Source organism: Tachysurus vachellii, chromosome 13, assembly GCF_030014155.1.
Source record: "Tachysurus vachellii isolate PV-2020 chromosome 13, HZAU_Pvac_v1, whole genome shotgun sequence".
Lineage (NCBI taxonomy): Eukaryota > Metazoa > Chordata > Actinopteri > Siluriformes > Bagridae > Tachysurus > Tachysurus vachellii.
This window is the reverse complement of record NC_083472.1, coordinates 15,996,584-16,018,968: the sequence shown is the minus strand read 5'-3', so window position 1 is coordinate 16,018,968 and position 22,385 is coordinate 15,996,584. Positions and strand designations below refer to the sequence as shown.

Sequence of the window (22,385 nt, the reverse complement as noted above, 5' to 3'; positions counted from 1 at the left end):
TGAGTGTCTGTGTGTGTGTGTGTGAGTGCGTGTCTGTGTGTGTGTGTGTGTGTGTGTGTGAGTATGCGAGTGTGAGTAAGTGTGTGTGTGTGTGTAAATGCGTGTGTATGTGTGTTTGAGTATGTGAGTGTGCGAGTGTGTGTGTAAGTGTGTGTGTTCCTCGTCTGTGTGAGTGTGAGTGTGTGTGAGAGGGTGTGTGTGAGTGTGTGTGTGTGTGAGAGGGTGTGTGAGTGTGAGTGTCTGTGTGTGTGTGTGTTTGTGTGAGTGCGTGTCTGTGTGTGTCTGTGTGTGTGAGTGTGCGAGTGTGAGTAAGTGTGTGTGTAAATGTGTGTGTAAGTGTGTGTGTTCCTCATAAAGACCTTTCTGATTCTGATTCTGATTTTGCAAGAATTTTGCCTAAACATACTTGGCAATAAAGACCTTTGTGATTCTGATTCTGATGTTGCAAGAATTTTGCCTCTAGGTGTTACGATTCAGCACAAAATTGGGTTTTTGGACTGTTGGTGGTGCTAGACGGTTTGAGCTAGACACACCAAAGTTGCTACAGTAACTTCTAAGACTGGCCTCTACATGTGTGCAAAATTTCATAACTTTCCTACGTACGGTTCTATGGGCTGCCATTGACTTCAATGGCGGAAGACGGAATAATAATAATAATAAATATAGCTGCAAGCAGTGATACCGGGGTCAAGCCGATCAGATGCGCTCAGAACATGTCGCTGATGAACCATACCAAGTTTCGTAGCTATATGGCATTGTATTGGTAAAATACTGAACTTGACGTGAAAATTCAAAATGTGTATGTGTGTGAGTGTGTGTGTGAGTGAGTGTGTGTGTAAGTGTGTGTATGTGTATGTGTGTGTGTGAGTGTCTGTGAGTGAGTGTGAGTGTGTGAGTCAGTGAAGGTGTTTGTGAATATGTGAATGGGTGTGCGAGTGTGTGTAAGTGTGATTGTGAGTGTGTATGTGAGTGTGCGAGTGAGTATGTGAGTGTGCGAGTGTGAGTAAGTGTGCGAGTGTGAATGAGTGTGTTTTTTGTGTGTGTTTGTGTAAATGTGTGTAAGTGTGTGTGTGTTCCTCGTATGTGAAAACATACTTGGCAATAAAGTGTGTGAGTGTGTCTGTGTGAGTGTGTCTGTGTGAGTGTGTATGTGTGTGTCTCTGTGTGTCTCTGTGTGTCTGTGTGTGTGTGTGTGTGTGTGTGTGTGTGTGTGTGTGTAAATGTGTGTGTATGTGAGTATGTGTGTGAGTATGTGAGTGTGCGAGTGAGTATGTGAGTGTGCGAATGGGGAAACTTGGTATGTTTCATCAGCGACATGTTCTGAGCGCATCTGATCGGCTTGACCCCGTGTGTGTGTGTGTCTGTGTGTGTGTATGTCTGTGTCTGTGTGTGAGTGTGAGTGTGTGTGTGTGTCTGTGTGTGTGTATGTCTGTGTCTGTGTGTGAGTGTGTGTGTGTGTGTGTGTGTGTGTCAGTGTGTGTGTGTTCCTCGTATGTGAAAACATACTTGACAATAAAGTGTGTGTGTGTGTGTCTGTGTGAGTGTGTGTGTGTGAGAGAGAGTGTGTGTGTGTGTGTGTGTGTGAGAGAGTCAGTGTGTGTAAATGTGTGTGTATGTGAGTGTGTGTGTAAATGTGTGTGTAAATGTGTGTGTTCCTCGTCTGTGTGTGTATGTGTGAGTGTCTGTGTGTGTGTGTGTGAGTGTGATTGTCTGTGTGTGAGTGCGTGTGTGTGTCTGTGTGAGTGTGTGAGTGTGTGTGAGTGTCTGTGTGTGTTCCTCGTCTGTGTGAGTGTGTGTGTGTGTGTGTGTGTATGTGTGAGTGTCTGTGTGTGTGTGATTGTCTGTGTGTGTGTGTGTGTGTGTGTGTATGTGTGAGTGTCTGTGTGTGTGTGAGAGGGTGTGTGAGTGTGATTGTCTGTGTGTCTGTGTGTGTGAGTGCGTGTGTGTGAGTGCGTGTGTGTGAGTGCGTGTGTGTGAGTGCGTGTGTGTGTGTGTCTGTGTGTGTGTGTCTGTGTGAGTGTGTCTGTGTGAGTGTGTGTGAGTGTCTGTGTGTGTTTGTCTGTGTGTGTGTGTGTGTGTGTGTGTGTGTGTGTGTGTGAGAGTGTGTGTGTGTGAGTATGTGAGTGTGCGAGTGTGAGCATGTTTCCGATTGTGAGTAAGTGTGTGTGTGTAAATGTGTGTGTAAATGTGTGTGTGTGTGAGTGTGAGTGTGTGTGAGAGAGTGTGTGTGTGTATGTGAGTGTGTGTGAGTATGTGAGTGTGCGAGTGAGTATGTGAGTGTGCGAATGTGGAAACTTGGTATGTTTCATCAGCGACATGTTCTGAGCGCATCTGATCGGCTTGACCCCGTGTGTGTGGGTGTCTGTGTGTGTGTGTGTTTGTGTGCATGTCTGTGTCTGTGTGTGTGAGTGTGTGTGTCTGTGTGTGTTCCTCGTATGTGAAAACATACTTGACAATAAAGTGTGTCTGTGTGAGTGTGTCTGTGTGAGTGTGTGTGTAAATGTGTGTGTATGTGAGTGTGAGTGTGCGAGTGTGTGTGTAAATGTGTGTGTGTGTGTGTTCCTCGTCTGTGTGAGTGTGTCTGTGTGAGTGTGTGTGTGTGTGTGTGTGTGTGAGAGAGTGTGTGTGTGTGTGTGTAAATGTGTGTGTATTTGAGTGTGTGTGTGAGTGTGCGAGTGTGTGTGTAAATGTGTGTGTAAGTGTGTGTGTTCCGTGTCTGTGTGTGTGTGTGAGTGTCTGTGTGTGTGTGAGAGGGTGTGTGTGTGAGTGTGATTGTCTGTGTGTGTCTGTGTGTGTGTGTGTGAGTGTCTGTGTGTGTGTGAGAGGGTGTGTGTGTGAGTGTGATTGTCTGTGTGTGTGTGTGTGAGTGCGTGTGTGTGTGTGTGTATGTGAGTGTGTGTGAGTATGTGAGTGTGCGAGTGTGTGTGTAAATGTGTGTGTAAGTGAGTGTGTTCCTCGTCTGTGTGAGTGTCTGTGTGTCTGTGTGTGTGTGTGTATGTCTGTGTGTGTGTGTGAGAGGGTGTGTGTGTGTGTGAGAGGGTGTGTGTGTGTGAGAGGGTGTGTGTGTGAGTGTCTGTGTGTGAGTGTCTGTGTGTGAGAGTGTGTGTGAGAGTGTGTGTGAGAGTGTGTGTGTGTGAGTGTGAGTGCGTGTGTGAGTGTGTCTGTGTGTCTGTGTGTGTGTGTGATTATGTGAGTGTGTGAGTAAGTGTGTGTTTGTAAATGTGTTTGTAAATGTGTGTGTAAATGTGTGTGTGTAAATGTGTGTGTAAGTGTGTGTGTGTGTCCCTCATAAAGACCTTTCTGATTCTGGTTCTGATTCTGATTTTGCAAGAATTTTGCCTAAACATACTTGGCAATAAAGACCTTTGTGATTCTGATTCTGATGTTGCAAGAATTTTGACTCTAGGCCTTACGATTCGGCACAAAATTGGGTTTTGCGTACGGTTCTATGGGCTGCCATTGACTTCAATGACGGACGGAAGAATAATAATAATAAGAAGAAGAAGAAGAAGAAAACTAACGATAACAATAGGTGTCTACGCCCCTTCGGGGCTTGACCCCTAACAATAATAATAATAAGAAGAAGAAGAAGAAGAAGAAGAAGAAGAAGAAAACTAACGATAACAATAGGTGTCTACGCTCCTTCAGGGCTTGACCCCTAACAATAAGAAAACTAACGATAACAATAGGTGTCTACGCCCCTTCAGGGCTTGACCCCTAATAATAATAATAAGAAGAAGAAGAAGAAGAAGAAGAAGAAGAAAACTAACTATAACAATAGGTGTCTACACCCCTTCGGGGCTTGACCCCTAATAATAATAATAAGAAAACTAACGATAACAATAGGTGTCTACGCCCCTCCGGGGCTTTACCCCTAATAAGAAGAAAACTAACGATAACAATAGGTGTCTATGCCCCTTCGGGGCTTGACCCCTAAAAATACGTCATTCAGTGACCTCAACAAGCTAGAGCGAGCATGGGAGAATGTATCACAATCGACATTTTTATATATATATATATATATGTGTCCATATAACAGGATGCAAATCACTCGTCAGTAAGAATCTATAAGCCATATTGAAATTTACTTCCCTAATATCCCCAAACATAATTATATGTCTCTCCCTCCGAGGAAGGAGAGCTGATGGATGCTAGCGAGCCCGTGGGCTCGTGACACGAGCCGTAGCCAAGCTGGATTTAGATTGGCCGGTGGAGCAGCAGAAGCAGCGCGCACCCAGTAAGCTGGATGAGCGTTTCCTGCATCCTGTGTCACTTCCTGGGCGCCGGAGCCTGCTGTTTTTTCCCGATCTGCACGCCGAGGTGTCCAGATCCTGGGATACCCCATACTCAGCGCGCACTTCTCCTAGTCACTCCTCGCTCTACGCGAATGTGGTTGGGGCTAAGGCGTGCGGCTATGGGGCGATGCCGCGTGTGGAAGAGACGCTGGTTAGCTATCTCTCCCCTAGCATAGCATCATCGCTAAAGGCTCCGGTGTTTCCTACTAAGCCGCTGCATGCTACGTCGGCCTTAGTAGGGAAGGCTTACACGGCAGCAGGTCGGGCCGCGGGCTGCCTCCACACCATGGGTATGTTGCAGGCATACCAGGCTGACCTGCTACGTGATTTGGATGAGGGACTTAGCTCCGGGACCGCTGATATTAAGGAGTTGCTTCGCACTGCCGACTTCGGGCCACGAAACACACGGTGTGGGCCGTTGGTCGGTCCATGGCGGCCCTGGTGGCCACAGAAAGGCATCTGTGGCTCACCTTGTCCGACCTCCCGGACAAGGATCGAGCTGTGCTATTGGATGCACTCCTGGACTGTTTGGCGATGCTGTGACGGCGGTAGTGAACAAGTCAAAGGAGTCTAAAAAGCAGTCGGCTGTGTTTCAGCAGTACCTCCCTCGGCGATCTCATGGGGCTGTTCGGCGGCAGCCCCAGCCTGGTCCTTCCGGGCACCGCGAAGCCCAGAAATGGAGCTTTGCCACCCGATCTCCGTGGGCAAGGCCTAGGGGCCCAAGGCGACGCTCTAGGCCCAAGAAGGAGCAGGATGACCTGGGGGTCCCCCTCGCTTTCGACAAACGGGCAGTGGTGCGTAGATCTTGACGGTCTACGGTTGGGGGGATGGGGTACACCTCTCGTTACGGTGACCATCCCTCCCCTGCACCACCGGGGCGCCAGGCCGTTGGCTCTGCCACAAGGTGTGCCCCAGGGCGCAGCTTCCCTCCAGCGGTTTGCTCCCCACCTTTCCACCCGAAGGTTCGTTGTGGGAGGGGAGGGTCCGCCGCCTCTCTCGAGGTGTCATCAGCTGCAGGGCACGGCCCCAGCTGCTCTGAGTGGGTCAGAGGCCAGCCCCGAGGGACTGGTTCCCCTGAGGAACTTTCTGACAGCTTGGGAGGAGCTGCCAGGAGTCTCCCGGTGGGTCCTGCGGACCATAGAGGACGGCTACACGGTTCAGTTCGCGTCCTCTCCTCTCCGTTTCAATGGGATGTGTCCCACCCTGAGGAAAGGAGCCATCGGGGTGGTCCCCCCCTCGGTTCGAGAGTCAGGCTTCTACAGCCCGTACTTCGTCGTTCCGAAGAAGGATGGCGGGGGGCGTCCCATTCTAGATCTACGCTCCTTGAGCCGCTCTCTCAGGAGGCTCAGATTCAGAAACCCATATTGTTCCATCAAGGTCTCACTGCGTGCCCTTTGAGCCTTGGATGTTTGGAAAGACCGAACATTTCTGTCCCAAGGCCCCGTGTTGGTGGCTCCATGTCATCGCGTGACGCTTACAACAGACGCTTCCCTCACGGGGTGGGGTGCGGTCATGAGTGGCCACTCCGCCCAGGGTCTGTGGAGCGGCCCACGTCTCTCGTGGCACATAAATTGCCTGGAGATGATGGCGGTGTTTTTGGGGTTAGAACACTTCCTCCCAGACCTGCGAGATCGCCATGTATTGGTCCGCACGGACAATACTGCGGTGGTCTCCTGCATCATGGCCTGGAACCAGTTAACTGCCCGATCGGCTCAGTTCTGGAGTTCTTACAGGAACAGTTTGCTGCTGGGTTAACCCCCTCGACCCTGAAGGTTTACGTGTCCGCAATCGCGGCATATAGCACCCCGCCGGCAGGGCAGTCGTTGGGTAGGCACCCATTGGTGACACGTTTCCTCCGCGGCACCCGGAGGCTGAGTCCCGGGACGCGACCCAGAGTGCCTGTCTGGGATCTGGCAGTTGTGCTGGCGGCTCTATCGGAGCCCCTCTTCGAGCCATTGACCGAAGTGGCCCTTAGGTTTCTGTCTATTAAGACCACCTTCCTCTTGGCGATTTCCTCCCTGAAGAGGATCAGGGATCTGCAGGCCCTGTCCGTGGCCCCATCTCGCCTGGAGTTTGCCCCTGGCATGGCCAGAGTGTTTCTCTATCCGAAACCTGGGTACGTACCTAAGGTGCTTTCGGCCCCCTCACGACCTGTCGTGTTGCAGGCATTCTGCCCTCCTCCGTTTACAGCCACCAAACAGGAGCGACAGAACCGACTGTGTCCAGTGCGAGCACTGGTCACTTACCTCGGCAGGACTAGTCCGTGGAGAAAGTCGGAGCAGCTGCTTGTCTGCTACGGCCCTAACAGGAAGGGTTTCCCGGCTCCTAAGCAGACATTGAGCAGATGGGTAGTGGATGCGATTGTGTCGGCTCACGAGTTCTCTGGCCTCCCCGCACCACTCGGGGTCCGAGCTCACTCCACCCGGGGTGTGGCGGCCTCTACGGACTGGTCTGCTGGAGTGGCACTCCAAGACATCTGTGACGCTGCGGGTTGGTCCACCCCGCTGACCTTCGTCAGGTTCTATGACCTTGACCTCAGAGCCACCCCGGGCCTCTCTGTCCTATGTGCAGGTGCCGAGGCCCTCACTTTCTAAGCAGGGTCTGGTCAGTGTGGCTTGGACACTCGTTCCCATAGCGTTTTGACGCAGCTCGAGTTCCGAAAGGGAATGTCTCTAGGTTACGACCATAACCCTAGTTCCCTGAGGAACGAGACGCTGTGTCTCCATGCCACACTCCCTGCATCCCTGCAACGCTTACCTTCTCTCGCAGGAGCTAGCGTCTTGTCCATCTCACAGCCATTTGTAGCTTCCTGGTTACGCGACGTCACATGCCGATGACGTCACGTCCCAACGCCTATTGGTCAGATTACACACGTGGTTCAGAGCGCGGTCACGCAGGGGCATTCCCATAGCGTTTCGATGCAGCGTCTCGTTCCTCAGGGAACTAGGGTTACGGTTGTAACCTAGAGACGAAAAGATGCCACAGAATTGAAACCAAGATTAACCTGTGTATGTTATTATAAATACATAAACTTTCTTATATGGAGGAATTGACTCTTCTTTGGCTAAAATCCTAGCAAGTTACAGTATTTTGACTTCTCACTTGCAAATGACTCATTACTGACCCTGAGTCATCCTTGGACTCAAACTGGAATTGAAAGCTGAAATTCTGATGTCATGATCTTGACCTGAAACCCAAATTTCACCTGTCTTGATTTTATGCAACATTGTGGATTAATTATGAATCATATTTTTGTGTTTGATGAAACCCTTCACACCATAAAAACCGGGCTGAATCAGTGTAATCTCCAATATTATGTACAGTTCGTTTAGTGTTCATGACATAAATGCAGTTCTTTAGTCTACCTGAATCTCTTCTGGCAACCCGACTTGAGTGATAATATGGAAGAATGCCTCTGCAGCATAGTATGTTGAAATGTTGCACAGAGGCACTGCTTAAAACTATTGTGTTGTTTAGTTCAATAGCAGTAATACAAAGTGATGCCCTTGTGTTTTTAATATCCCTGATGGGTTTCATACCAATACTTGTTAAAGGACCTTGATTAATGGCACTTTGGAGGTGACCTGTGAATTCCTGGGCTAATAGAAGCAGGCTGTGAACTCTGATTCATTGTTCCTTTCCAGTCCTAAATGCCCTGCCACCAATACATTCTCTTGTTCTAGGCAATGTAGAATTGATACTGTATGTACCTCCTAGAACACTAATGTATGGTGCATCTGTCCTTTCTGGAAGGTGGGTAACAATCAGTGAGCACTCCATCACGGCATATCATTCCCAATTTTTGAGTTTCTGTACCAGTGTAAAGTGAATCTGGGAGAAATGAGGAGATGGGAGGCAGGATTTATTTATGCTTTGCTTTTCAGCTATTTTAATGTGTTCACTCACAAACACACACATGAGGCTTTACACATGAATCAAATTAAGCTGATGAATACTATTTGCCTAATAATTGGGCACACAATGTAGTGTAAAGCAAAAAACCATGAGTTGGCCTTGTCGTTCAAATACTTTTGGGGTGTCCACAACTTTTTTTTAGTATGATGCAAATAGGGCCATTCTTTTCCTATTGTAGACTAGATTAGATTAGATTATCCTGTACAAACAAAGGACATAAAAATATTAAAGGTCAAAGTCGTATTTCATGTACATGCTTTGTTCCTCTTGCACATAGCTGTGGGTGAACCAGGACGATCGATCAATTGATGCTGCTGAGGGCAGTAGTGAGGTCCAGAATGGGCACCTGGATGCAAGTAGTGAATGCCTCTGCTTGGGTCAGCCTCTTCAGAACAAAGACCAGATGAGGGCAAATGTCATAAACGAGATCATGAGCACAGAACGTCACTACATCAAGCACCTGAAAGATATATGTGAGGTACTTCTGATCATACAACTTTTCCCTTTCCCCAAATCAATGACTGCTGACTGATAAAGAAAGTTATGTATATACAATTTACTTTAAAATATAATTTTAGTATTTTTTTAGCTTGATGTGGTTTCTTTAAAGATTTGTAAAACCTTGTTTCTATTTACTTTAAATTTAGTATTGTTCTATAACATATTTTATAAATGTATACATTTTTTCTGACCTTTTGGTCTGTTTTTGTTTGCCTGGTTTATATATGAACTTGTATTGGATAATTGTTGTCTTTTGTGTGTACCTAAAACATATGCTAAAATATTTACATTCGCTTCAAGAGGAACAGTACTCATTTATGCAGTTATCCAATCAGGCAGATACAGTTCAAGAGCTTCACATAAACTTTACATCAAACATTTCAATTCAATTTATTTGTATAGTGCTTTTAACCATTCAAACCACTCAAGTTAGCTGTACATATGTATAGAAACAGAATAAAAAATTTAAAGTTTAAAATTAAGTCTACATATGTCTCTTAATAACTATCCAATAAGCCAGCTGGACTTGAAAAACTCCCTGAGATTCTCCCTGAGGAAAAAACTTAAAGGGAACCAGACTCGAAATGCAACCTATAGTAAATAACGACAATGTAAATAATATCCTTTCTACAACAGTTTGTAGTTGAGTGAAATTTAACAACCACTTGCCTGTGACAGTGACGCCTCCCTCACAGATGAGCTGAATGATTCTACCTTCATTTTGAGGTGCAGAACAATGTAGTGACATGGAAGACCATCCAGGTACCAGTTCCAGGTATTCTGTCTGTCCATGGCTGAGGTGTATGCAGAGTTAATCCACGCAAGGCACAACATTCCTGGCAGGGTGTTCAGGAAATGTGCAGAACAGCTGGAAAGAAGAAAAAGAAGAAAAAATAAATAAATGACTACATACAATTAAAGTTTAAAATTTATTTAAAAATAATAATTTCAAATTTAAAACACTACATGTATATCCTGATCCCCAATTAGCAATCCGGAGGGGACGACGGCAAGGAAAAACTCTGAGATATGAGGAAGAATCCTTGAGAGGATTCAGGCTCAGAAGAGAACCCATCCTCATTTGGGTGACACCTGTACAGTAAATAATGTCATTTCTACAACAGTTTATAATAGTGCAACCGAGAACTCCTGAGAAACTAATGGGTCATGGTAAACTCTGAGTTCACCATGGACCCAACACTAATTCCTTCCCATCAAATTTTTCAAATGATTGCTGATAAAGACCAGACCATACAGCTGACTGACACAACATTGGTCCAAAGAAGGCATGATGGTCTCCAAGCGGCTCCATCCACTACAATCCCATGAGTCACTGGCTGACCAAGCAGATCAATCCCTGGCAGGGTGACCATTGGGCGACAAAACCCCAACCAGGGGTAGAACATCAAGATTGACAAAGTAGCTCCATAAGAATAGACAATCAGACTAGGAACTTGGAACACTGGGAGCTCGGAGGTACCATATATAGCTCGACATCATCTGATTACAAAGTGCAGACAGGGACTCCGGCAAGACTAGCTATGACAGCAAATCTAAAAGGCCAGAAGGTGACAGACATGAACACTTCCTGGGATGTAAAGCATCCCACCACTCCACAGTCTGCTAACCTGAGTGACTTGCGAGGGTGGTAAGCTGACAGCATCCAGACATCCCAGTTCACCAAACACTCTATGCCGATGAACCCTACAGATCTGCTCCTTTACCTAAGAAATGCTATTAATAAAAAGCTAGACTAAACAAATGTGTTTTTAGCCTGGACTTAAACACTGAGCTTCTGTATTATGGATCAACTGGAGCTTGTTTATGCTCCTACTGGAACATCCAGACAGTAGAGCAATACAATAATCCAACCTAGAGGTAACAAGTGCATGATCTAGTGTTTCTGCATCATGTAATGACATCATATTTCTTATCGTAGCAATGTTTCTGAGATGAAAGGCTACCCTTGTGATATTATTTATGTGAGCTTCAAATGAGTGACTGTTATTAATAATCACACCAAGGTTTTTTACTGCTGCATGATGTAATAGAAAGACCATCCAGAATTACTTTGTAATCAGAAAGCTTACTTCTGGCTGCCTTTGGTTTTAGTAAAAGCACTTCTGTCTTGCCAGAATTAAGCAGGAGGAAGTTCGTAAGCATCCACTGTCTAGTGTCCTTCACACTTCACAGATCTTCAATCTTATTAAGCTGGTGACTTAAGTCTGACTTAGCAGCTGACATAGCTGCGTGTCATCAAAGTAACAGTCAATACCATGTTTATGAATAATTGCACTAAGGGGTAGCATATAGGGAGAAATTCAATGGGCCTAAAACGGAATCTTGCGGAACAGCGAACATTACCTAAGTTTGTTTAGAGTAGTCACCATTTAGATCTATGAACTGATAGCGATTCATCAAATAAGATCTTATCCAGGAGAGGGCTGTTCCTTTAACACCAACAACATGTTCTAGCCTATCAAGTAGAATAGCATGGTCAATGGTATCAAAAGCTGCACTAAGATCAAGCAATACCAGCAAAGAGACACAACCCTGATCAGAGGCCAGTAACGGGTCATTTACAACTTTATCCAGCGCTGTCTCTTTGCTATGATGAGGCCTAAATCCTGACTGATACAGTACATTTCATGAATATTATTCCATGTAGGTATGAGCATTACTGCTGAGCTACAACCTTTTATAGGATCTTGGAGATAAAGGGGAGGTTTGATATTGGCCTATAGTTGGACAACTGGCTTGGGTCGAGGTCAGGTTTTTTTAATCAAAGATTTTGATAACTGCTAGCTAACTGCCACATAGCCAGTGCTAAGGGAATAATTTTGTTATCTTTAGAAATGGTTGGATAGCTACTGCTTGTATCTGTATAAAGAAACACGTGGGTAAAGTATCCAATATGCAGACTAATAATTTTAAGAAGAAATCACCGAAAATAAGTCAGTCTCTTGAAAGGGATTAAAACCATCTAAATGCTGATCAAAAACAGAAATATTATCTACGGCATTATCCATCAATTTGTTTGGTATTAAATTAATGGTATGAATTTTTTGCCTAATGTTATCAAAATTTCCATTGAAATAATTTATGAAAGCATTACTGCTACAAATAGACAGTGTTCTAATACCTAGTTAATTTTGCTACAGTGTTGAATAAATAAAAGGATTATTTCTGTTATCGTCAATTAGGCTAGAGAAAAAGACCGATCTAGCAGCACTGAGTTTTTTTTGTAGCTATGAAGGCTTTCCTTCCATGCTAATCAAAATCCTTATAATTTAGTTTAATGCCATTGGCGTTCTAATTTCCTAGCTCATTGTTTTAAAGTTTTGTGTTGTCATTGTACCAGGGTGCAAATTTCTTTTCTCTGATTACTTTCCTTTTAAGTGGAGCTACAATATCTAGGGCAGGGGTGTCAAATCCAAACTCTGTAAGGGCCATGCTGAGGGTTGTGAATAAAATCAGGGGCCGGACATATATTTAGAGGTTTTTTATTTATTAAAGAAATTGTGCATTAGTGCCTGTATTAAAAACTCAACGTTCATTAAAGCTTATTGATTAAAAAAAGGTTTTAAATCTAATTTAGATTTGGAACACATTTAAACAACATCTGTGTCACAGCACAGGCTTCATCAAAACAAGAAATAAGGTCTCTGATCAGCATAACTGCATAAAACAGTACTTCAGTAGCCAACTTTAAGACAGTAAAACAGTACTTTAAAACAGTAGCTTACTTAAAAACAGTAGCTTAAAACAATCATTTAGAAGCAATTTCCATTTCAGAAAACTGTTTGATCAACAAATGATAGATATAACTACCACATGGCAACAAATGGTATTTTATGTAGGTTTACAGTACATGCCAAACATAAGAAATTAGGCATTTTTAACTCTTACCGGACACCTGCATCTTTTCTTAGAAACAATCTCATCTATTTTAGGATTAATGTCCTTTGCCATAGCCATTTTCATTACGGAGACCAGATGCTGGTCTGTGAGGCAGGAACTGTGGGATGTTTTGGTCAACTTCATTATAGAGAACATCTGCTCACACATGTAGGTGCTCTCGAATATAGAGGTGCAAACTCAGCTGCCCCAATTGACTCGTACCAGGTCTTTAGATGAGTATTACGTTGCAATTTGATGAGTTCCAACTGCAAGTGCACAGGCGCAGTGTCAGCATCAACTGCAAACGGATTCGCGAGCAAGTCAAAGTTGATTTTCTGTCTTTCAAAATCAGCAAATCTCCTGCTGAATTCCACTTTCAGTATATTCAGTTTGTCGGCATACACTTCAGTCAGGAACGGGATGGTGACTATGTCACTGACTGACTGACAAACTGGAAAGTGAGACAGGTTGCCTTGGTGCATCTGGCCCTCCCACAGATGCAGTTTCATTTGAAATGCCTTTACCGAGTCTCGCATTTCAGTGATCAGCTGCTTTCGACCCTGCAGTTTTACATTAAGGCCATTTAGGTGATCCATTATGTCACACAAAAACGACAAGTCATTCAGCCATTTTTCATCCTCAAGATCGGGTATGGCCTTTTGTTTGCTTTCCATGAAATGAGCAATCTCATTGCGGGTATCATAAAATCTTTGCAACACTTTACCCCGACTAAGCCAGCGGACCTCTGTGTGGTATGGGAGATCCTCATGCACACAGTTTTCCTCCTCCAAAAGTGATCTGAACTGCCGGTGATTCAAACCCTGCGAACAAATAAAGTTTACCGTTTTACTGTCATTACATGCCCCATGCCTAGCACTTTTCCACAGAGGGCTTCCTGGTGATTGATGCAGTGGTAGGCAGTGAGGTTTTCTCCTGTGTGCCTTTCTCGTACTAAACCACGGAACACCCATGCACATCACAGGAGCACCATCAGTTGTCAGGGCAACAAGTTTATTCCACTGCAGTTCCGCGTTGCTGACGCATTGCTCCACCTGTGAGAAAATGTCCTGTCCAGATGTTGTCCCGTGAATCGCTCTTAAATCCAAAAGTTCCTCTGTGACGGAAAACTTAGCATCTACCACTCGAATGAATACAGAGAGCTGGGCAGTGTCCGTCCGGTCTGCACTCTCATCTATAGCCAATGAATAAACAACAAAGTCTTAGCCTTTTCCTTTAGCTGGATTTGTAAGTCGGAGCCCAGCTCATCCACCCGACTAGCAATGGTATTTCGGGAAAGGCTGATGTTAGCAAAGGCTTGCTTTTTGTCGGGACACAATACCACATACCTTTTCAATACAGTTTTTAATAAATTCTCCCTCGGTGAACGGCCTGCATGCTCTTGCTATCTCCTCTGCAATTATGAGGCTTGCCTTCACAGCTCCCTCATTCTGACTGTGCATGTGAGAAAACATGTTTTGCTGAAGCTGAAGTTAATGTTTTAGTTCTTTGACTTTAAGCAGCCGCTGATCCATATCCATGCTTCCATACTGATCATGTTTTGTTTCAAAATGCCTCCTAATATTATGCTCTTTAAAAACCGCGAGTGCCTCTTGACATATGAGACACATTGGCTTTTCTTTGTACTCACAGAATAAATGTTACCCATCTTGGTTGGAATTGACGATATTCACTGTCCACTTTTCTTTTTTTAGACATTGTGCTAGTCACCTGGCCCACCTCAGATAGCATTTACGTTGTTTACAGTTATTTGCTTATTCTCTGAGTTGAGTGAAGCGCAGCAGCGCCTGCTGTGTCTCAATGTTGTAATTGTCACAGATGTATAATTAAACAGAGCACGGCCCACATTACAATGATGACCAGAATTTGTTGGCGGGCCGAATTAAAAGTCATGGCGTGCCGTGTTTGGCCCACAGGCCTTGTAATTGACACGTGATCTAGGGTGTAGCGAAACACTAACTCTAAATAGTCAGTCACCTGATCAAGTTCTGTGGGGTCAGAGGGCGATCCTATCATTAATAATAATTCTGGGAGACTGTTGGTAAATCTCTCTGCAGTAGCAGATGTAAATGTACGTTTAACACTGTAATGTGGCAAATTGCAAATATCGTGTCCAAAGTGCAATTTAAATGAAATTGACATTTAATCCAAGAGTTAGAACGATATCAAGAGTGTGACCTCCATTATGAGTGGGTCCTATTCCATTCTAGTTAACCTCTACTGAATCTAAGATGAAAAACAATTGCTGTTCTCAGAAGATCTTCTAACTTATCAAAATGAATATTAAAATATCCAACAACACCTGATTTGTCAAGGTTTGAAATGAAATCTGCAAATTCACAGAGGAATTCAGAGTATGGTCCAGGAGGTCTGTAAATAGCAATTTTTTTTTGGTGGCTACATATGAAGAACTTTGAATGAGTTAAACATATGTCTAGATAATTGCTTGACACCTAGATTCAGATCATGAATAACTGTGACACCTCCTTCCCTGCCTGTTAGGCGTGGCTGATGTGTATATACACAGAACTCTAAGATGGAAGAGATTATATTTAACAGTCCTAGCTTCAGATCAAAGGTGTTGGTTGTGCATTCACTATGATTCAATTTTATGCAAATAAGGTTACTTAAACAAATTTTCTGAGTGTTTATAGTTTTTTTGTTTAGCTCGGGAAACAGTCTCTATATAGTAAACCCTGGGTCAGATTAGCCTGCTTGTCTGCTCTCTGGCCCTGGCCTTGGATTGTCACCAATTAACTTGGCCTGTTCTTAAACTATGTGCGATGCTGCAAGAAATTAGAGCAGCACCTTCCCGAGTGGGATGGACATCCTAAAAAGCCAGCCTTGCCCTCAAAAGTGATCCAATTATCTATGAAGCCCACTTTGTTTTCTGAGCATCACCTGGACATCCAGCAGTTCATCAACCATAACCTGCTGTAAACTATATTGCCACACAGCATTGGGATGGGGCCAGAGCATACTACAGCATCGGACATCGCCTTCACTAATTACACACCTCTACAATATTACTCTTAGTAGTCTTTGACTGATGAAGGCATATATTGTTAGCTCCTGTGAGGGAAAACTACCTTTGAGTACCTATGCTTGCCTAAGACCTGCTATTTCTGGCATCCTGGCTCCCGGAAAACACCTAATCACTGCTGCTGGAGCCCCTAAAGGCCTAGATAATTTCACATGCCTTATGATGGAGTCTCTTTCAGGTTTCTCAGCGGGTGTTTCATTGAGGAGAGCAAACCTGTAAGACATGTGAATCGGAGAGTATTGGTGCTCCTGTGGGAAAGCATTAGCGCCAGCTTTGGCCTTGCGACTATGCCACAAAGTCATCACCCATTCGCCCCGCTGTGAGGGGTCTAATGCCGGAGTTGGAGGGTTACTAACTCCGCCTAAGGCATCCAGATTTTCACCTACAGAAACTACAATACTATCTCTATCCCTCTCTAGCATCTGGATGTGCACCTCTAAAGCTAAGATTGTCTTCTACAGAGAGCTAACTAAAAACACATCACAAATAAAATTAGTGCTAATGATGGAGGAAGAATTAATAAACATGTTGCAGCTCACACACTGGACAAGTTTAAGTTTGCTATATTTAATGATATATATATATATATATATACTGTATATAAACGTAGCTTTAGACTTCAATCAGATCGGAATATTAAAAAGGTCTGACGAGCGTTTCCTTTGCTAGCAAAAATAAATAAATTTGATCGGTTGTGATGTGTTTGAGAAACTATTCTCTCTGTGTGGTGTCCTGGAAAAACCCTTCATGAAGTCAATAATTTCCACCATTTTACTGTGCCTAGTTTTGTCCTGCATAAAACATTTTTTATTTATGATATAGCATAATATCAAACTGTCAGGTTTAAAATAAAATGGTTCATTTCTTTTTCCTCATGTGACAAAGATTGAATTCAGCTTATTGTACATTCACTGACTACTTTATAAGGAATATAGTAATACTGGGTAGGGCCACCCTTTGCTTTCAAAACAGCCTAAGTTTTTGTATGGATTCCACGTTAGACACATTCCTTTATTATGCCCTATGTAGACATGATTGTATCTTTTTTTTGTTGTTGTTGTTTTTGTTTTACCGAGCTATTCTGAGTAAACTCTAAAGACAGTTGTGTGTGAAAATCTCAGGGTATCAGCAGTAAAAATTACATGTTTTCTCCATTCTAATGTTTGAAGTAAACATTTACAAAGCTGCTGCCCTGTAGGTATGGTAATTGATAATTGTTTAAATGAGTATATTTACAAATGTTTCTAAGAGCTTCGTGAGTATACAGTCAAATGCTTGTTGTGAAGCTTTGGTACACTAAAGCTGTCCTATACAAGAGGAAAGGGGGTCACAGAGATGCACTACTGTATATATCTAAAATTTATATTTCACAGTAGGTGGACAATAGTGCAAAAGGTAGTAAAATAAATACTAACTATATTTCATTGTAGTGCTGACATACTGAAGCTAGGAATTATTAAATATACAGTTCCCATTATATATAGGAAATTAATAGTTTCCTGCATTAGGCTTTTTATGCTATATCTGTCAATACTTTTTGGAGTGTGAACATGAATATATATGAACTTTTATATTCTATATTACATGAAGTGCTGGTTTGAAATACTTCTAATTTTTAGGGTTACTTGAGGCAGTGCAGAAAGAGGATCGACATGTTTAATGATGACCAGGTAAAAGTAATTTTTGGAAACATTGAGGACATCTATAGATTCCAGATGGGATTTGTTCGGGATTTGGAAAAACAGTATAACACAGAAGATCCCCATCTGAGTGAAATAGGTCCATGTTTCCTAGAACATGTAAGTATTTTAATGCATACCTACCCACAGTGACAGTAAAAGTTAAATATTGCATACGTATTGAAACTAATGTCTTGCTTTTGTAAGCCATTGCAAACTTTATTTGAACTAAAGCAATGCAACAACAATAATTAAATACATTCATATTTTATTTTTTGTTATTGAATGCTCCATCACAACATTGAAAAACAGAAATATATAAAGAAGATTTCTAAATTTATAAAGAAGTGGATTTTTGAAATAAAAATGATCACACTTTTGCTCTTTGATAAAGTGCGTCTGATTTCTACACACTTTTGACTTATAGCAAGATGGGTTCTGGATCTATTCTGAATATTGCAACAACCACCTGGATGCATGTATGGAGCTATCTAAGCTGATGAAGGATGGACGCTACCAGCACTTCTTTGAAGCATGCCGTCTCCTGCAGCAGATGATTGACATTGCAATTGATGGCTTCCTGCTGACCCCTGTGCAGAAGATTTGCAAATACCCACTGCAGCTGGCTGAGTTACTCAAATACACAGCAGAGGAGCACAGGTAACACACACACACTTTATACATTACACAGAAATGCAGGACACACATTTTAAATCAAATCACCAAAAATATTTCAGAAGCTGATATGAAATGCAGGCAAAACACATGTTAAAGTCTTAACAGTGTAAAGTTCCCCTTGAAGCTCAATATTTGTTCTTCCATCCATGCTGCTAATGTTGGCACTAAAAACATTGTCATATAGCAATCATTTTCATGCCATTGTTAAATATGCTAATCATTTAACTGGAAAGAATAAAAATGAAGAACATTGCTGGAAGGTGCTGTTTAATTTTAATGAGTTACTGTAGTATTAGAGAGACATAAGCTCAGAATAGCAGGTGGAATCTTACTGAATCTATTTATATCTGAATTATATGAATGGAGTTTAAACTTTAAATTAATAATCTTCAAGGATAAAGCTGCAGATCTTGCACTTTCAAAAGTGTTTTTAAAAAGGCGCCATGTGTCTCTAGAGAAATATCATCAGTCTTTCTTTCAAATTAACTGGTGCCTCTCAGTACAATACTGCATTCCACTGGTGATGGGTGGTTTCAAAGTAACATTGAAGATACAGTTGTGCTCAAAATTATTCATACCCTTGGTATTTCTATATTGTTTTTGACTTGTCTTCTGTTATGAATGTTTTTTGTAATTATAATATTTAATATGTGACAAACAACAAGAGAATAACAACATGTAATATTTCAGGAAATATGACAATTCATACGTTTTTTATTGACAAATATTCAAAAATCACCATGTTCAGAATTAATCATACCTTTTTTTTTTTACAATGTTTCAATAATAAGTAGAAAAGCCTTTGTTCTTAATGATGCAAATGCATCTTGTAGGTCTCTGCAAGATTTCTAATGTTTCCCTACTCTTCCTTCACAAAAGCCTCCAGTTGTTTGGAAGGCTTCCAACCCAGATCTTCAAATCTCTCCACAAATTCTCAATTGGGTTCAGGTCAGGGCTCTGACTTGACCACGCCTGAACATTTTATGCTGTTGTCCCTAAATTATTGCTTGACCACTCATGCCATATGCTTCTAGTCATTTTTCTGCTGGTAGGTTCAATTCTCTGTGTGGTTGAGCTTGTGTGCTGATGCCACCAGGTTTTCATCAAGAATCTTGAAATAGTCCTCCTTTTTCATGATACCATCTATTTTAACAAGGTTACCTGTTCCACTGGCAGAGAAGCATCCCCATAGCATGATGTGACCACCGCCATGCTTTACTGTTGTGATGGTATTCTTATATGTAAAGGCTTTTCCTTTATGCCAAATGTATGCAACATCCATTTGTCCAATGAACTCCAGTTTAGTCTCATCTGGCCAGAGGATGGATCACTAGAAGTTCAGATCTCTACATAGGTAACCCCTCGCAAAGGACACTGAGTGCATCCCACTGTAACTGGGTAAGGAGCGGTGTCTTTCAGGGATGACGTCCATGGAGACCACCTCAATGCAGTATTTGCTGAACGGTGGATCTTGATACCGTCCTCCGTGTGTGTGTGTGAGAGAGAGATCTAACTTCTCTATAATAGTTCATCAGGTTTCAAGTTTCTGTCTATAATACTAATCTTCCTGTGAGCATCAGACAAGTGCTTCAGAATGACTTTTTTGTGCAAATACTGCATTTTTTTGACCATTTTGGATGCATTTCAGAAGTCAGATACAGTACATCCTTGGTTTGTGGTAAATGACAACTCTTCCTCACACAATGTGTATACTTAGCCACCTTCTTTGGAAAATATGATGTATAAAAAAAGATTATGAAAAATGGCATGCAAGTTCAGAAATTGTGTTCTACATTACAAGAAGGACTCTCATGTTTTGCGTTGTTTGATTGGTGGCTCTCGAGGGTGCTGGCTGCATGCAAAAACTTTTCCTCTCCATAAGTTCCTCTCCAAAAGCCTTTTTTTTGGGATTAATAACGTGCAAAATTTCACCAGCCTTTACAAGTTCTGGTTATTCTAGCAAAATAAAGTTGTTGGCCATGTCCAACAATTCATCAGTAATAGGATGATGTATTTGTCACTGAGGTACGTCAGTATGCCATTAAAAAAGTGGTAGAGAAAAATGACACATTCTCTAGCTGCTTTTCGATCTTTTCACGTGTAGCGTTATAACTTGGGTAGGGTAACTTCTGAAAAATATTATTTTGAACATGAATAAATTCAGGCTTTTCAACTGTGTATATGGGCAGAATGTCTTTTAGCGATGTAACGCACCACAGCATCAATAATATCTTTCCTTCGAGGACCCTGCTTATCATATGGGATACAGTAGGAAAATGTGTCCTCCTACCTATGCTCCTGATCCTTGTGTGTCACCAGCTCCTGGGTTAGCATCGTTCAGGGCACCAGGCAGTATGGAAGCTTCTGCCAGTTGTGCTGCAGTGGGTTCTGTGTACTGTGGGGAAAAGGGTACAGAATCCAGTTTACCTCACCTCCTCCTTCTTTAAAGGTGTGCTGGCCACTGTTGTGGAAACTTTTGCATCTGAGAAAGGAGCTATTGAGTGTATTCCCTTGAACATCAAGTTTCTGGTTTTACAGCTGGCAATTCTTGGTTCCCAAGAAGTATGGGGGCTATGCTGTGCTGTGTCATCATTGCAAGACTTTTAATGGACCACTATCCCAGGTTGTGGAGAAGTCCTAGACAGCCACCCAGACATGGCAATTGTGAGGGCTCCTGTCTGTCATGGCAGACAGATTGGTTAAAGATGGGAGCGGTGTTTTACTGCTGAAACACTTGTACCCCTTTTCCACCAAAAAGAACCGGGTGCTGCTTCAGAGCTAGTGCTGGTGCTGGTTCAAAGTTGGTTCCACTGGCGAACCTTCTAAGAACCGGTTTGCCTTTCCATCGGCTAAAGAGCCATTACAGAGCCGAGTCTGACGTCACTGTATATGTCTGACGTCACTGTATATGGGTCACGTTTCCCAGCAACGTTAGCGCAGCAGTGGCAAACACATCAACACTGGCGGATGTTGCTTTACTGTTAATGCTGTTAAAGGCTTTGTGAACCTACATTGGCATCCAAACGTGGCGAATCCAACGTGTACGTGCACCTCCATGTAATTTGTATAAACAGAGGTTGTAATTGAGAAAATACATAACATTATTTTATCATTAACACAGAAAAAAGTTAGCCTTAGCATGTAGCTACCTACTATCATGTGTGCTGTAATTGATCATATTGCGGTAAAGTAAAAGTGTATTAAACATTAGGACATTAAACACTTAAGGTATGTTATCAAATAAATCGCTAACATTAGCCCCACCCACAGCCCCTGAAGTCTAGACCAGCAACGTTTTGGTGGAACCACTTTTCCTGGTTCAGAGCCGGTGCTTTGGCTGTTGAAAAAGAAAGAACTGGTTCTAAATTAGGCTCTGGCTCCAAACCAGCACTCAAACTGCCTCGGTGGAAAAGGGGCATAAGTCTCAAAACTTAGGAGCTACCTTTGGTAGTCCACTTCATCAGTCTTTAGGGCTGTCCGTGTTTGCGCCCTCTGTTCAAGTTGGTGCACCTGATCTGGTCCTAGGTAGATTTTTCTCAGAGGCCCTGGAAAGGCATCTCCACCACTTGGTGTTGAAATGCATATGGCAAATTTTGGCTGGGTGGAAGTGGCATTGTTCACCTCTGAGGAGTTTTATCCCCTGTGGCTTTGTCTTTTCATCAGCCCATTTGGGGGCTGCATGCCATGGTGAAAACCTAGCTGAGGCTCTGTCTGTAAGCTTTTCCTGAGAGCTCTGATTACAGGGGTCTTAGCCTAGCCTTGCCATGACTGAGTCTGTCTGTTATTGGTGGCTCCACATTGGCCCACCTAAGTCTGGCTTGTGGACATCATTTCCTTTCTGGGTGCTGCTGCTTCTGAGAGTCCCATTAGGAGAAACCTCCTCTCTCTGGTGCAGGGGGAAATTTCCCACCCCACTCTGAAATTTGGAATCTCTTGGTCTGGCCCCTGAGGGGGACCAGCTCCTGAACCCTGGTCTCCCAACAGACCTTCCCTAAGCTCCCACTGGAGTCAGCCTCTGAATAGTTTCTGACACTGGAAATGACTTTTCTGCTCGCCAGTTGTCCATTCTTTCTGCAGGCATTCTGCCCTTTGCCCCAGGAGATGACAGAGCATGAAAGACTGCACCTGAATTATATGGTGTACTTGGTTCTTTACACATGGCTTCTAAATGTGGGCTTTATGTTTGTTAATAAATAATGACATTAATATAGTGTACTATGCCATGTGGTGTTGTTGTCTATTTGAGGTTGCATTTACCCAATTTTAGGAGCTGCCTAGGACCAGATAAACTAATAAAACTAACCTGCACAAAATTGATGGTACCCTTAAATTAGTATTTTGTTGCACAATCTTTTG

At 43.1% G+C, this 22,385-nt stretch overlaps 1 protein-coding gene across 12 annotated transcripts in view; it reads left to right on the top strand.

Annotated features, from left to right (window-relative positions):
- The window catches only part of arhgef9b (Cdc42 guanine nucleotide exchange factor (GEF) 9b), a 78,395-nt gene that overhangs the window by 41,654 nt on the left and 14,356 nt on the right, over positions 1-22,385 (top strand). For all 12 annotated transcript variants that reach the window (XR_009649379.1, XR_009649380.1, XR_009649381.1 and 9 more), the window contains 3 exons: positions 8,488-8,688; positions 17,292-17,471; positions 17,779-18,011. Coding sequence is in view for 9 of the 12 variants with exons in the window: in XM_060885104.1 (XP_060741087.1) it covers positions 8,488-8,688; positions 17,292-17,471; positions 17,779-18,011 (614 nt within the window). In the remaining 3 variants the exon portion in view is untranslated. The remainder of the gene's footprint in view (positions 1-8,487; positions 8,689-17,291; positions 17,472-17,778; positions 18,012-22,385) is intronic.